The sequence below is a fragment of the Bubalus kerabau genome, chromosome 3 (assembly GCF_029407905.1).
Source record: "Bubalus kerabau isolate K-KA32 ecotype Philippines breed swamp buffalo chromosome 3, PCC_UOA_SB_1v2, whole genome shotgun sequence".
NCBI lineage: Eukaryota > Metazoa > Chordata > Mammalia > Artiodactyla > Bovidae > Bubalus > Bubalus kerabau.
The window spans coordinates 118,343,132-118,359,135 of record NC_073626.1 but is presented as its reverse complement, the minus strand read 5'-3'; the positions used below and the strand labels follow the sequence as shown (position 1 = coordinate 118,359,135).

Sequence of the window (16,004 nt, the reverse complement as noted above, 5' to 3'; positions counted from 1 at the left end):
CCCTGAATCAGTTCAGGCTGGCTTTGAATAATATTGTGATATTCATCAAGAACATAATATTAGAAGTCAAGTTTGTGTCTCTTCTTTTCTGCACCTGTTTGTGGAGCAGGAATGAATGAAATCAGCTTTCCATCACTCTGACAATCATAACTCTTTGCTTCCTACCACACCAGGGGCCAAGAGATTAGGGTACAAAAATATGATTGTTTCAAAAATACTCTGATGGAAAAGAAAATATTTTTGTCTTTCTAAAATCTTGCTGCACGACATCAAAATTCACCAAAGTAATTTTGAAGCATTATGGTTAATTCACCGGCAATCTTCCAAAAGAGCATTTTGTTAAAGTGTAGAAATCTATGTGGGGGTCTGTGACCAGCTCTGATTACAGTCTATCAAAATCAGTCTTTTATCATCTCACAGTAATTGTTAACTTATGCAAAGGGTTCTATACAGAGAACACAAATACTAAATCTTAAAAAATAAAGTAACACAAAAGTCTTGAAACAATCAGAGGATGTATAACTGTGTGTGTGTTTGTGTATGTGATATGATTTCTTTTTATTATCTGTTTACGTAGACAATAGTGACTACTATTAGGAGCAAGGAGAGAGTTCATTTACTATTCAGTAAAGAATTTTAGGAAACAAGTCATGACATTGTGACTAGAGAACATTAATTTAGGAAATAAAATATTTTTTTAATTAAAAATGTAGGGCTTAATGGCACTTAGAGATATCATCTATTGCATCCAACTGATCCTGGAGGCAAGAGTTGTTGCCTGAAGTGTAAAGATCTCTGTGAAAGAAAAAAGAAAACAAAAAACTGTTCTCTCTTACTCAGTGAGGGTTTAAAAAACATTTGCTGCCAAAGATATTTTTTAGAAACCTCTTAGCTTGATTAAATAAAATATCCTTCAAAAGTTGTCTCAGTGACAATTAGATGAACTAAAAGCAATTCTGACTGTGATCATCAATAAGACTAACAATTTAAGTATGTGGTTCTAGGTAAATTGTAATATCAATTCATTTCTACAATTAAATCCAGTTAATTCAACATCAAGACAAATCTGAGTTCTCAAAACTCTCAGATAACAGCCTCAGTTTCCCTTGAGGAGGCCTTTCTACCTTTCACAGCGATTATCTTGAAAATGACAAATGAGAACCTTTGGGGAAAGAGGTGAATATTGGCCCTTTGCTCAGAAGGAACTGCCAGAGGGTCCCTAAGTTGACCTCTCTTCTGCCCCATATGTGACCTCACACACTAAACCTTCAGTCACTCTGGCGTGGAACAGCTGAAGTTTTTCATTCATAGTTCTTGTATTAATGATTGTACTCAGATAAAGAGGAGAAAAATCACGTAAGGAAAGGCAGGGGCCTTGGAGTAGGAGGATAGAAAAGACCATAGGCCAGGCACTGTTGTACAAATATTAACTCACTCAGCCCTCATTACTTCCCTGTAAGGTAAGTTACTATTATCCCCAGTTTTGCAGTTGAGGCAACAGAGGCATAGAGTCTAATTGATTTGCCCAAGGATTCAAAACTAGAAAATAATAAAACTGAAATTCAAACCAATCTGTGGGAATCTGTCTCCAAAGTCCATAATCTTATTCCTTTCACTTTACTATTGCTGAGGAAATTAAAGTAAAAATGGCATGCGTCTAGAGACAACATGGTAAGTTAGGATTAGGGACAGAACTGCAGAAGTCAGTAAAAGAAAAGAAGATCTTCCAAGGTCATGTTTCTTCACGTTACCGCAGGAAGTTTCAGGATTCTGTACACCCTGTGGTGAAAGTGAAAGTTGCTCAGCCGTGTCCAGCTCTTTGCAACCCCATGGACTGTAACCCACCAGGCTTCTCTGTCCATAGAATTCTCCAGGCAAGAACACTGGAACTACAGTTTTAGATATTGGCTGAGGCCCCATTGTGCCTAGTTTAAGAAGAGGTGGCCTTACCATAGTCCTTGCTTAAAAATAATTACATTCCAGTATTATATGCAAACAAAACATTTATTGAAAGGAGGTAAGTCAACTCACAGAACAAGGCATCTTTGCTGGATCTTTCAGCATGTGAACTAATAACTAACATGCTCTTTGAGGGCTGCTATAAACATTCAGGAATTAATAGCTGAAATGATGTCAAATGCCACTAAGTAACAGCCCAGAGGTGTCGAACTGTCTTGAAGGACTACAGTGGTCGAAAACCCTCCTTAACGCACCCTTAGTGCAACTTCACCTCTATTTATATATGTTTTATATGTTGAACTTCAGCAAAAGCTTTTTCTGTTTTTTGAAGAAATAGCTCTACTGCTTAACATTATTTTTCTTATGATAGTACTTACGCAGTATTCAATAGTTTGTTTATTCATTCATTTATTCAATCGTTAGGTATTGGGAAAATAAAGCAAGAATATCACTCAGCCCTTCCTTCAAGGAACTTGCAATTTTAGGGAAACTGATCTAGTTTGAGGGCCATACCGAATTTAAGATGAATTCTTGTCTTATGTACTCTTTTCAAGGCAAGACAGTCATAGTTACTAGGTTAGGACTCATTCAGTGAAACAAATTTTAGTGTTATACCCATCATTGACAAAGACATCCTCAATGGCAGCTACTAGATCCTATTAGTCTGAGAGAACTAAGAAAGGGAGATTTATCCTTTCTCAAAAGCAGTGCCAATAAAAGAAGTAGAATGCGGTTATTTTTCTTTAAACGTGTAGAAAATGGTTCCATTTCTTACCTCTAGAGCTTTCAATCTTTCTAACAGCCATTTGGTCTTGCCTTTCCCCTCATCTGCACTGCTCCCTTCACTCCTTGAGTCCTCATCTAGCACCATGTGACGGCCTTCCAAAGCTGCCTTGTGTTTTCGCTCTTCTTCTGACAGTTTTTCCTGAAGCAAGAAAGAATTGTTGTTTTTAGTAATCTTCACTGAAAAATAAGGAAGAGTTTAAGGCTGAAAAGTCTGGAACCTTCCTACTCTTTTTGCTTTCTTTCCAGGGCTGAGGTAGAGAAAATTTTGCTAAACAAATTCTGAGTGGTGCTTATATTAGAGGTGCTTAATACTATAAACACAAGAGATAACTTTAATGAATTTTGGCAGGTCAAGTCATTGGGTTACCACCACTGAATGTACATGTTCTCTGCCCTGCTGGAGAAGTGACTGACCCCACAAAGTTGTAGGTGAAGTCATGTGGTTAATTCACTTAGATCTGCACTGTGAAATTCAGCTCTGCTCTAAACTGTGGGAAAGTAAGTCAGTCTTGATACCTGTGAATAGCTTAGTTCCTCAAAATAAGATCATCAAAGTCACTGGACGTGCAACCAGTATAAGGTAAAAGAAAATATGACAAAATATCTAAATGGTAAAGATCTCAGAATTCTATGCTGAAACCACTTAGTTCCTTCTGCTCAATAATGACATGGCTCTTAAGGGCCCTATAGCCCCCTTTCTAGAAAATACTTCGGGATCTGTAGTATAGCCTTGAGGCAGACATAAAATGTTATCTTGCCTGGCCTCCCTAATTGTTGGTGGCTCCTTACTCAACCCTGTCACTTGCAGCTTTTTGGAAGTTGGGAAGTATTAATTTCAGCCTCATGACTGGCTCTTGCTTTCAAGGTAAAAAGAAATGTCAAGAGCATATCATATGAAAAAAAGATATCTCATCCACTTTTATACATACATCAAGACACTGTGCTACAGAATCTGGTGTCATCATTCCATCACACTTTTTAACTCTAACCAGAATGCTGTAGAAATCTTTGTATTGATACAGCTGGTTGCCAACCATGTAGGCTAAACTGGATTTCAGTGGTGAGGGGTTTCTTTATATTCAGCACTAGACTGATATCATTTGCAAATATAAAAGTATTAAGAGATAGGATTCTTAAAAAACCCACTGGGAAAAGAACAGCATAAGCAGGAAAAAAAAAAACAAAATAGGTTTTTTAACTGTGTTCATAAAAGTGTTTTGCATGTTCTGAAATTATTTAACTTCTTTTTTGAAAATAAAATATGAAGGAAAAAATTCAATGTATATGTACACATATATAAGTATACTTGCATGTATAAATACCTAAAACATTGCAGACTATATAGAAACTTAACCCATGTTAATCTGTTTCCTAACAGATTTCAAGATATAATTTCCATTTCTTTATATAAATGTGCAATTGACTAAGCAGGTGATAGCTCTTTATAAAATCCGGCCTGGGTGTATCCACATACAATATACAGGTGTGTCCACTTTTGTTGCTGGAGTTAGTTCGGTTCAGATACAAGCTCAGCAAGTTTAAAGTGCAGATCCCCAAGCCAAGACAAACATCCAGGACTGTATTTTTATAGCTTTGATTTGTTAAGGTTTATTCACTCATCAGACCTTCATTTCCATGATAAGGACTTGAAATCTGCAGTTACAACTCAATTTAGAAATACAATATTGTAAAGTAAAAAAAAAAAAGAAATAAAGAGGTCCTTCTATTTCTCTTTTAAGATTCGAGAGCACTATACTTAAACACTAAATTGGGATTACAAAGCAAGCTTTAAAAAAATATATCATCTACCACTATTTCTCTGTGTGTGTATACACACAGAAGTAATTAGGATTCTACTTAATTAAATAGAATTATTCTATCTAATTAAAACAAACAAAGAAAAGTCATTGGTATAAACTGAAAGACAAAAGACTTTGGGATATGGCAGCCAGATTCCACACCTACCATTTATCAGCTTTGCAAATAATATTGGGCAAACTACTTAATTTCAATAACTCTTGGTGTCTTTGTCTCCTAAATGCTTAAATGAGGTTAACAGCCTCACACATAACATGCACACATCTACAGTCAATTCTCATTATTCATGATAGTTGTGTTCACTGAATTAACAAATACTGAATCATTGCTCCTAGGGGAGATATAGGGTTAGGTTTTTGGAGGCCTTTGGTTGCAACAGTTTCATCACTAATCAATACGTAATCTTGTTTTATGAGTGTTTCTATTTAAAGACATCTTGTTTAATATATATTGTTGATTAATTAGCACTGAACTAACCACAAAAGGCACTATAACTCATGCTTAAACAAAGCTTATCTAATAGCCATTTTTTCCATGAGGCACATCACAGCCTTCTTGCACTTTGGAAAATTAGATAGCAGTTCACACCATGTTTGGGGACTATTTTCAACAGTGAGACCATTCACAAAAAAATATAAAAAAGTGGCACTAAACAGAGTGTTAAAGGACACATTTCTAGTGGGAGAGCTGAAAAAAGAAGGCAGGACTTTGCTTTGGTTGACCTAAGCTGGGATAATACAGGTATTGAATAACTTAAAGCTTTCACCCCTCTGCAAATGTCCATGAATAACCATGAAAGCACAGCAGGCTTTCATTTTGGGGTTGCAAATAAATTTTTGGTAGTAAGTGAATTCAGAAAGTCCAAAAATAATGAGGACTGGCTATACATATGCATACACTCACATTAAAGTGTCTAGGCACAGCGCCTAAATATTATTATATGAATGAACTGGACACAATTCAGCATAGTTTAGATTATATATGAGTATTTAGGTTACATAAAATTCAAGGGTCACTTTACATAATTGAAGAAAGGGTGATCAATGATGACTGGGAGGAGTGATTTTGTAGAAACGGAAATGACTTATGCTTTGGTGGAGTGATACCACTTGAATAGGTAGAGAGGCATAGGATGGGAGTTCTGGTTAAAGAGAAAATTGGAACAAAGGCCCCCAGTCAGGAATGCATTTTGTCCTTATTGGTTCATGAGGAAACCGGTTTGATTATCTTGCAAGAAAAACTGAGAGGCAGGTAATAGAACTGGAGAGTAAAAGAAAGGGTTACTGGAGATGAGGAAGAAAAATTCAGATATCATTCATTAATTCATTTATTCATCCTATAAATGTTTATTAAACACAAAGTATTGGACATTTGATAGTCTAGTACTAGAGGTATGGCAAACAAGACAAAGTTCCTATACTCTATGAATTTGTATCCTAAGTGTGGGAAACACAATCAACTCCAAGTCAAATCAGTAAGCTCTGTAACTGCAGCCAGTGGTATGTTTAGGGACGATATGAGATACGGTGTCATCGGTGTAAGGCATGTCCGAGGAGGTGGTCATTTAAGCTGAGACCAAATGATGGGAAGGAAGCAGCTGGACAATGGTCTGGGAGAAAAACATTTCAAGTAGAAGAAACAGCAAAGCAAGTACCCAGTGGCAGGGCTAAGCTTGTCTTGCTGACCAGTTGAGAGAGAGTCTTTGTGATGGAGCATAGGAACTCTTAAGAGTAAAGAACAGCACGGAATGAGATTAGAGAGAGTTGGACCATGGCAGTCTTTCAAGGCATGGAAAGGGGTTTGGTTCTATTTTAAGTGCAGTAAAGAGGAACTGGAGGCTAAGTAGGGGAGTGATAAATTCTGGTTTACATTTTAGAAATGGCATCCTAACTGCTACAATGGACAATGGGCTGTGGAAGGAAGGAGCCAGGAGACCAGCTGGGAGGGTTTTCTACAAGAAGGAATAAAAATTAGGAATGCTCTGAAAGTATTGGATGGGAACTCACCAAAACCAGTTCTCATACTGGATGGTAGGCCAGACGCCCTGGATTTAAAATCCTGGTTTTACAATTGTGCCCCTTGCCGGGCAAAACATTCAATCTTTTCAATTCCTCAGTTTCCCCCAGATACAAAGTGAAATGGATGGACTAAATGTCCCTTGCAATATAAAGGTTCTAAGAATTCAATTATTCAAGACACAACTTTCAGGGAGGAAAAGTTATTAATATGCTCAATGGTAACAGAAATGACAAGAATGACAAGAGGACACAAAAAGGACCTCTACGTTTTGTAATAAGAAGGCTGTTACTGGGAACTTGAGAGCTATTTGACTCAAGTGCAATGATGGTAACCAAATTGTCAGTGGTTATGCAAAAAGTGAAAAGAGAAAATAGCAGCAATTTTCTCAGATGCTTATTTGAAAGAGTGGCAGGGAAGGAAAGGAAATATAAAGAACTACAGCCAAAGAGCATTGAAGAGACAAGTGGAAACCTTGATTTCAAGATGCAGAAAACTGAGTTGTTTGAAGAAATAAAGAGAACAGGTGGAACTAAAGAGATGCTAGCAAAGGTGGTATGAAGATAGGAAGAGATCTCCCAAGCAGAGAAGGCAGAGCGTTTCGAAGGGCTTTGAAGGAAAAGTCAATGTTTGTTTGTTTTTTTAAATGTGGTTCCCTGCAAAATATCATGTCACAGCGTAATTTCCCAGTTAGTACTGCTAAGTCCTTAGTTAGTGTCTAGCCTGGGTTCTTAAAGAACAAGGATTTAAATGCACGTAGTCCATTTGAGACATGCAAAAAACATCAGTTTGGAAGTGACTTAAGCAAGGGAGCCACTGGAGGGCATATTATTAACCAACTGAAGTTAAATCCATGGGAAACTCAGGGAAATGGAACAAAACACAGAGCTCAGAATCATCCCACCCTAGGGCTAAGGGTGTATGTGTGTGTGTGCTCAGCCACGTCCAACTCTTGTGACCCCAGAGACAGTCACCTGCCGGGCTCCTCTGTCCATGGGATTCTCCAGGCAATAATACTAGAGTGGGTTGCCATTTCCTTCTCCAGGGGATCTTCCCAACCTAGGAATCAAACCCAGGCCTCCTGCATTATAGGCAGACTCTTTACCAACTGCAAGGGAGTTGGGACATTCATGCACCAACCTCCAAAGAATCAGTAATTGGGGGCAGCTCCTGCGGTGTCAGTCTCCAGGCTGCCACAGGCAGTAAGGTTTTTAAAGATACTTCTCACATAAAAGCGCTCTTCAACACACACACTGATAGCTAGAGATCTCGGGAGCACTCTGGATGACTTTGGGGTACTGGCAGAGCGCCATCCATGTCCTCTACAAGTGGAGAGGAGGTTTGTGACTGCTTTATATGACCCCACCAGGAAAGAAAGCCACATTTGTACATTTCTCAGGCTTAAACGCACATTTTATTGTGCTTCAATTCTGTTAATAAAATGCCCTAAAATCAATCCAGTAAGCGCTATAGAGTTATCCATCCTATCCTTTTCTTTACTCTTGTCTCTTTAAGCACATACCAATGAGAGTGTTGGAGTGTAATGTAATATTGAGGAGGAAGACAAATGGAAAGGACATATTAAGTAAACAGATGAGCAAAAGAGGAAAATAGGTGGAGAGAAACAAGGAGAAGGGAGAGTTGTGGGAGAGTTGGATGGCTAAACCCCATTGACAGATGACTACTGTCGATTTCAGACAGGACAGCTGTTGAATTTATACTATGCTTAAAAAGCATGACCATATTTTAAAAAGTTAAGTATACGAATTCTATATACACATAAATAACCCATTTCAACCAGAAATATTAGACTCTTTTCTATTAATAATTAATCTCCTGTGATTTACCTGGTAAAAAGAGAGCAGGACAGAGGTCAGAAACATATTTTAAATAAAATGTATTCTTCATATAAACCTCTAAGAGGGAAACAAGACAAATGAGCCAAGTCCACTCCTGAGAATGGCAAACTGTGAAGAGAATAAGTTGATTCCAGAGGTGACCTGTTTTCATGTTTTAGTCCTTTATGGACTTTAATCAGCAGTGAATTCTATAAAAGTGAGGCCACCACAAAACACTTTCACTCCCCACATATTTCACATATGGTTGAGGCCATAAGCTTGTTGCTCTCAACAAATACCAGTGGGTATGCAGGAAGTTAAAGATTTAGAAGTTCAGTTAGTATCCAAGGGTTTAAATCAAACTCTGCCTTGAAGGTACATAAAGCAATCCCTGGAGCTATAAGTTTCTTTAAGCGGTTACCAGGGCAATGATTCACCTGTGGGGGAGCCCTTATCTTTTGTTCTCACGTAGTCAGCATCATCAGACCTATGCAAAATAATATCGATCAACACAAAGCTCTCAGGTGCATCAGCTCAGCTCAGATAGATGACAGTCCAGGGGGTTCAGTTAGTTCAAAGAGCAGGCAGGACAGCCCTTTACAGATGGCCAGCTACTATTCAAAAACATAATTGAGGAAAGTGATCATAAGACCCTGCTTCCAAATTATGTCCTATTCATCTTTTGGTCACCAGCTTCCCCTAGCCCAGCACAATGGGATTCAGGCAAGGTTTCATGAAGTCATCTTACTTTATAACTAATTAATTAATCCATCCATCCAATACATATGTACTGAGTAGCTTTTGTATGCCAGGCACTGTGGAAGATGCCAGAGGTAGAAAGGTGAATAAAAACACATGTGGAGCCTGTGTTCATGAAGCTCAGAGTCTTGTGGAAGGAGACAGTAATCAAAATGTCACCAGCAAATATAAAATAACACTGTGATGTGTTCTGGGAAGAAGAGATTCCAGGAGCTCTGAAAAATCATCACTAGAGGGATGCCAGAGAGGTTAGGAAAGCCAATGCTCATGTTTACCACCATGGCAGTTAACCAGGAAATGCCCATGAGGTTGGGGAGGGAAAGAGCAATTTTTAAAAAGTCTGAAAGGAGGTATGCGTAGCTGGGGAGGAAAGTGAAGCTCAGTGGACTAATGAGACCATGCCACAGGCCAAGGAACGTTGCCTTTACTCCAAGGGCAATAAGAAGCCATGGACTGTTTTCATGCACGTGTGTGTGTATACACATGCACACACATGATACAGGGTGGGGGAAGTTGACAAGGCAGAATCTGTTTTCTAAAATAGATCCCTGGTAAAGTGTGGAGGATGGATTGGAGCGAGGTTAACATAGACGTGGGGAAAATAAGATGCTACTGCGATAGTCTAAACAGGAGTAGACTGACCCATGATTAAAGTGACAATTTCACAAAATGAGACCTCATAGTCTGTAATTATCTAATGATTTTGATTCTTTAATATGCAGTTATTCCAAGAGTGACAAATACTAAAATTTCCTTAGGTCACTGTTGTTGGCTGGCATCAGTCAGTCATTGATCAATGGGTGTGGGGAGCAAAGTGTGGCTTCTTTAAAATGCAGATACCTTGGCCAACTTTGGCCCCAGTGGATTACAATATCTAGGAATGAGGCCAGGGATCTGTAATTTTAGAAAGCACCTCAGGTAATATTAATCTACGTCCAAATTTAAGAGCCTCTGGACAAAGATGCTTCAATACATAAATCATTTTTACTTTAGATGAGCTTTTGAGGTTGTCCATTTGATTTAATTCTTATAATTATTCTACAGAATAAACAGAATAATTATAAGAATGTTGCAGAATTGCCTGGTGTACAAGCTTGGCCTTAACATGGTGTCACTGCTGCCTTCCAGCCCATCAACTGGGGGAGTGACATTAGGTCTGAGCCCAGGACTGCGAGGATCATTAAAGATCATAAATTTGGGCAAAGGGGAAAGGCAGTGTATGCCACATGTGGACATAACTTGGTATTTCATTTGATAGGATAAAGGGAGCGTCAGCCTCATCTGTTTCTTGAGGGCCATCAAATTCCATCTCACTGTGATCTATTCTAATCCAGAGTGGGAAGAGACCCATTTTAGTTTTAGAACAAATAGAAATAAAAAATTTACATTCCAGTCCTAACTCTGCCACTAACCAGCTGTGTCATTTTAGTCAAGTCACATAACTTCTCTGTCCCTTAATTTCCTCATCTGTGAATAGAATATACAGAAATAGATTATCTCAAAGGTCCCTCCTAGCTTTAAATGTCTACGATTTTGATCATCTGTAAAAACTCAATTTAGAAGAATAAGTATTTAAATGCTACTGAAGTTCAGGAATGTTAATACAGAATGCCATTAAGGTTAGATCTGCCTAGGTAATAAAATCTGTTTGCTTCTTTCCAGAGTGTCTGTCTGTCTTCCTTGGGTAAAAACCTCCCCCACACTTTTTTTTTTTTTTTTTTTTTTGCTGTGTACTTTTCTTGGGCCCTAGGATAGACATCACCTAATCTAATCTTTGCATATTTTTTTTTTTTGCATTTAGCATGTTTAATTCTCTGTCTGTAAGAAAGGAAAGACTTGGTAAGCAATATTAAGGGAGAATTTAGTGAAAGATACTTGTAACACTCACAGGAAATCATGCCCAACGTGAGTCCTGTATGTGAAAAGAGCCTTTGCTTAGAGGAGGAATAATTTCAAGTATCTTATGGTTGCAAGTATTTTTTTTTAAATCACCCATCTCTCTATTTTTATTATTTTTAATTCTGATGGCCAACACAAAGCCAATATACAGAAACTCTGCATATGTGGTAATAATAGTTATACTGTATTCCAGGTCATTCATTATTTTTCTAAAGGAGATTGTCCTTAGCTCCTACCATGAAAAGGAAGGAAGGAAGAAGGGAGGGAGAGAGTGAAGAGAGGAAGTGGAAGGGAAGGGAAGAGACCCACCTCAGGTACACACAGTGTTCTAACTTGAAGATGGCACAATGAAACCATGGGGATATGAAGAGATAACTATCTAACTCTGGAAAGATAGTCAGTCAAGGAAGTTGGAACATGTTTTTCATTTTGGATATCCAGCCATGTGTTAAATATCTGCCTACTAATTCATAGTAAAAATATAAAAATACATAATTTAAGACTGATCACATAAGGAAGAGACTTGGGTGGTATCAGCATAAAACATTAAGCCCTTTCCAGAACACAAAAGACATAAATAGCATCTAACATTTGTAGAACACTTCAGAGTTAAGCCAAATCACCTCATGCATATCATTTAACATACTCACTGCCATGGGGACATAAGACAAACAGCCTGGGATCCCTTTATAGACAAGAAAACAGGTTCCAATAGGTTACAAAAGTATAACTGTTAGTCGCTCAGTTGTGTTCAACTCTTTGTGACCCCATGGACTATAGCCCCAAGGCTCCTCTATCTCTCTAGGCAAGAATACTGGAGTGGCTTGCCATGCCCCTCTCCAGGGGATCTTCCTAATTCAGGAACTGAACTCAGTTCTCCTGCATTGTAGGTAGATTCATTACCATCTGAGCTGCTAGGGAAGGCCAATAGGTTACAAAGAGTCCTGTTAATATTTAGTGGCAGAGCCAGAATTTAATTACAGTGCAATTTCAAATGTCATGCTCTTTCTACAGGTCCAGTTACTTCTTTTGGACTTTCCCATGCACCTATAGATCTATCCCTACTGCTAATTCTATCTGAGAATCTGTGATCATTATCCAACCATGGGCCATGCTGTGAGACCACGTCTTTCCAAGGTTCCCTGGTCATTTATCCAGGGAGCAGGTGATTTTATCAGAGATGTTGGATCTGGCCTCAGATGACTATCAGCACAGTAGATTTAACAAACCACAACCATTTCCATAGTTAATAATGATTCAATTACTTCAAAACAGAAACACATACCTACTATAAGAAAAATGAAAATGTAGAGGCCAGTCGTCTAGCTGACAGCTGCCCCATTGAGCCCCGGTGGCTTCAGCCTCTGATTTACTTACTCATTTGTTGTCTGGTTGTGGGGAGGGTGCACAGAATATATCGCCACTTTAGCTAGCACTTCGGCAAACACCATAACAACATTCCCAGGGATTGCTAGCAGCTTTTGTTCAGGACTAGCATACTAAATTTTACGGGGGAAACATAACGTCAGATAAATCACAGGGTTTTAAAAGAACATCCAATTTGTTCACAGTTTAACATTAGTACTGTCAGGCAAAACATATAAAACTCTTCTTTTTCATCCCTGGATTTGACTTACAAAGTGAACTCAGCACACAGTAAAATCCCCAAGATTAAATGTGCATGATGGATAAGAGAACAAAGTATTTTCTTTATGTCTCTAATATGAACCACGACCATTGGCATATCAATTCACATCTACTCCACATTATTCTTCACTCAAAACACTCCTCAATACTGCCAACTGTCTTCCATATTGAACAACTCTGTGAAGGTACATTAATAAATTTTCAGATGATGCTTTTATTGCCTGTTCCATCTATCAGCAACATTTATTTCCTTTAAAAAAAAAAGTTCAATTCCAAAAACACTTTAAAGGAAAACTCTACTGTGGAATAGGATGATGTGAAAAAGTGAGCTGTAATTTTCATTATAGGCATGCTTCAGGTGGTAAGAAATCTAAAAAAAAAAAAAAAAAGTAACAGAAATGATGTCCTTGTAGCCCATAAATAGTTGTCTGAGTGTAACTCAAGCAGAAGGAAATCAAAAATGCTAAGAATGTTATGCAGGTGGAGAATTTCAGTAGTCAGTGGCTACACTTAAATGCTTGGGCATCACTAAATATAATTCATAAGTTAACATCAAAATTTGCATTCAAAATCTATCTCTTTTTCCTCTTCTGCTCCCTTTCTCCCATCTTCCTAGCTTTCAGAGAGAATTCATGGAACAGGAGAGCCAGATAGCCACCAGGGGAAAGAGCTTGGGCTCAGCAAAGGCCATCCCAAAACGAACAAATTATTCAGTCCTTAACTAGTTAGTGGGCTTCCCTGGTGGCTCAGAGGTTAAAGCGTCTGCCTGCAATGCGGGAGACCTGGGTTCGATCCCTGGGTTGGGAAGATCCCCTGGAGAAGGAAATGGCAACCCACTCCAGTATTCCTGCCTGAAGAATCCCATGGACAGAGGAGCCTGGTGGGCTACATTCCACAGGGTTGAGAAGAGTTGGACATGACTGAGCAACTTCACTCACTTACTCACTAACTAGTTAGTGGTGGGTGGGTGCCTATATTACTGATGTCTTTATATACATCTCAACAGTCATATGTTTGCAATTCCTGGACAGAATTTTAAAGAAAATTTAACCAATTAAAAAATATTTAGAGACACTGATGTATAGAACAGTCTTATGGACTCTGTGGGAGAGGGAGAGGGTGGGAAGATTTGGGAGAATGGCATTGAAACATGTAAAATATCATGTATGAAACGAGTTGCCAGTCCAGGTTCGATGCACGATACTGGATGCTTGGGGCTAGTGCACTGGGACGACCCAGAGGGATGGTATGGGGAGGGAGGAGGGAGGAGGGTTCAGGATGGGGAACACATGTATACCTGTGGCGGATTCATTTTGATATTTGGCAAAACTAATACAATCTTGTAAAGTTTAAAAAAAAATATTTCTATCTCACTGTTTCCATAAATATATAGTGTCAGAAAACCAACATATCCAAATTTTTGTTTCAGAAAATATGATCAATACTATATATATTCTTATTTTGACAATTATTGCCAGGTCCATATTTATGTATCATCTGAGTTTGTTAAACTGAACTGAACTGACAAGTCTCTCCTAAGAAACAATTAAGTGTTCAAATACAATATTATTATTATTATTATAAATAATAGTTCAAAGCAAAGACATCACTTTGCTGACAAAGGTGCACATAGTCAAAGCTATAGTTTTTCCAGCAGTCATGTACAAATGTGAGAAATGAACCATAAAGAAGGCTGAGAACCAAAGAATCAATGCTTTCAAAATGTAGTGCTGGACTGTTTACAATAGCAAGGACATGGAAGCAACCTAGATGTCCATCGGCAGACGAATGGATAGGAAAGCTGTGGTACATATAAACAATGGAATATTACTCAGCTATTAAAAAGAATGCATTTGAATCAGTTCTAATCAGGTGGATGAAACTGGAGCCTATTATACAGAGTGAAGTAAGTCAGAAAGAAAAAACATCAATACAGTATATTAACACATATATATGGAATTTAGAAAGATGGTAACAATGACCCTATATGTGAGACATCAAAAGAGACACAGATGTAAAGAACAGACTTTTGGACTCTGTGGGAGAAGGTGAGGGTGGGATGATTTGAGAGAATAGCATTGAATCATGTATGTGAAATAGACTGCTAGTCCAGGTTCAATGCATGAGACAAGGTGCTCAGGGCTGGTGCACTGGGATGACCCTGAGGGATGGGATGGGGAGGGAGGTTCAGGATGGGGAACACAAGTACACCCATGACTGATTCATGTCAATGTATGGCAAAACTCACTACAATACTGTAAAGTAATTAGCCTCCAATTAAAATAAATAAATTAAAAAAATTTGGAATTCACATATGACAACCTGAAAAAAAAATAAATGTAGTGCTGGAGAAATGTCTTGAGAGTCCCTTGGACAGCAAGGAGACCAAAGCAGTCAATCCTAAAGGAAATCAACCCTGAATATTTATTGGAAGGACTGATGCTGAAGCTGGAGCTCAGCATCCAGCTGATACTTAGGCCACCTGATGCAAAAAGCCGACTCATTGGAAAAGACTCTGATGCTGGGAGGGATTGGGGGCAGGAGGAGAAGGGGACGACAGAGGATGAGACTGTTGGATGGCATCACCAACTCAATGGACATGAGTTTGAGCAAACTCCAGGAGATAATGAAGGACAGGAGAGCCTGGGGTGCTGTAGCCCATGGGGTTGCAGAGTCAGACATGACTTAGCGACTGAACAACATGGAGAAGAAAACTTATCATTTCAAATTCAATAAATAGATGTTATATGCAGTTCACTAGGTCCCAGTTATAATGTAAGACTCTCGGGGGTTGGAATGTTTTATAAACCACATCCCCATCATCACACAAAAGGCATTCAATAAATGTCCAATGTTGTTGGTGTGATGATGTTGAATAAGGAATGCTGCTGCTACTTCTTCTAAGTCGCTTCAATCGTGTCCAAATCTGTGCGACCCCATAGATGGCAGCCCACCAGGCTCCCCCATCCCTGGGATTCTCCAGGCAAGAACACTAGAGTGGGTTGCCATTTCCTTCTCCAATGCATGAAAGTGAAAAGTGAAAGTGAAGTTGCTCAGTCGTGTCCAACTTTTAGCGACCCCATGGACTGCAGCCCACCAGGCTCCTCCGCCCATGGGATTCTCCAGGCAAGAGTACTGGAGTGGGTTGCCATTGACTTCTCCAATGCCATGAAAGTGAAAAGTGAAAGTGAAGTTACTCAGTCGTGTCCAACTCTTAGCGACCCCATGGACTACAGCCTACCAGTCCCCTCCGTCCATGGGATTTTCCAGGCAAGAGTACTG

At 38.8% G+C, this 16,004-nt stretch overlaps 1 protein-coding gene and 1 long non-coding RNA gene across 25 annotated transcripts in view; one reads left to right on the top strand and one right to left on the bottom strand.

The window, feature by feature from the left end:
• NCKAP5 (NCK associated protein 5) overlaps window positions 1-16,004 on the bottom strand; it is a 1,093,872-nt gene that overhangs the window by 338,692 nt on the left and 739,176 nt on the right. For all 24 annotated transcript variants that reach the window (XR_008711991.1, XR_008711992.1, XR_008711990.1 and 21 more), the window contains one exon: window positions 2,735-2,884. Coding sequence is in view for 21 of the 24 variants with exons in the window: in XM_055572827.1 (XP_055428802.1) it covers window positions 2,735-2,884 (150 nt within the window). In the remaining 3 variants the exon portion in view is untranslated. The remainder of the gene's footprint in view (window positions 1-2,734; window positions 2,885-16,004) is intronic.
• LOC129646519 (uncharacterized) overlaps window positions 1-16,004 on the top strand; it is a 144,244-nt gene that overhangs the window by 96,572 nt on the left and 31,668 nt on the right. The window lies entirely within an intron of this gene.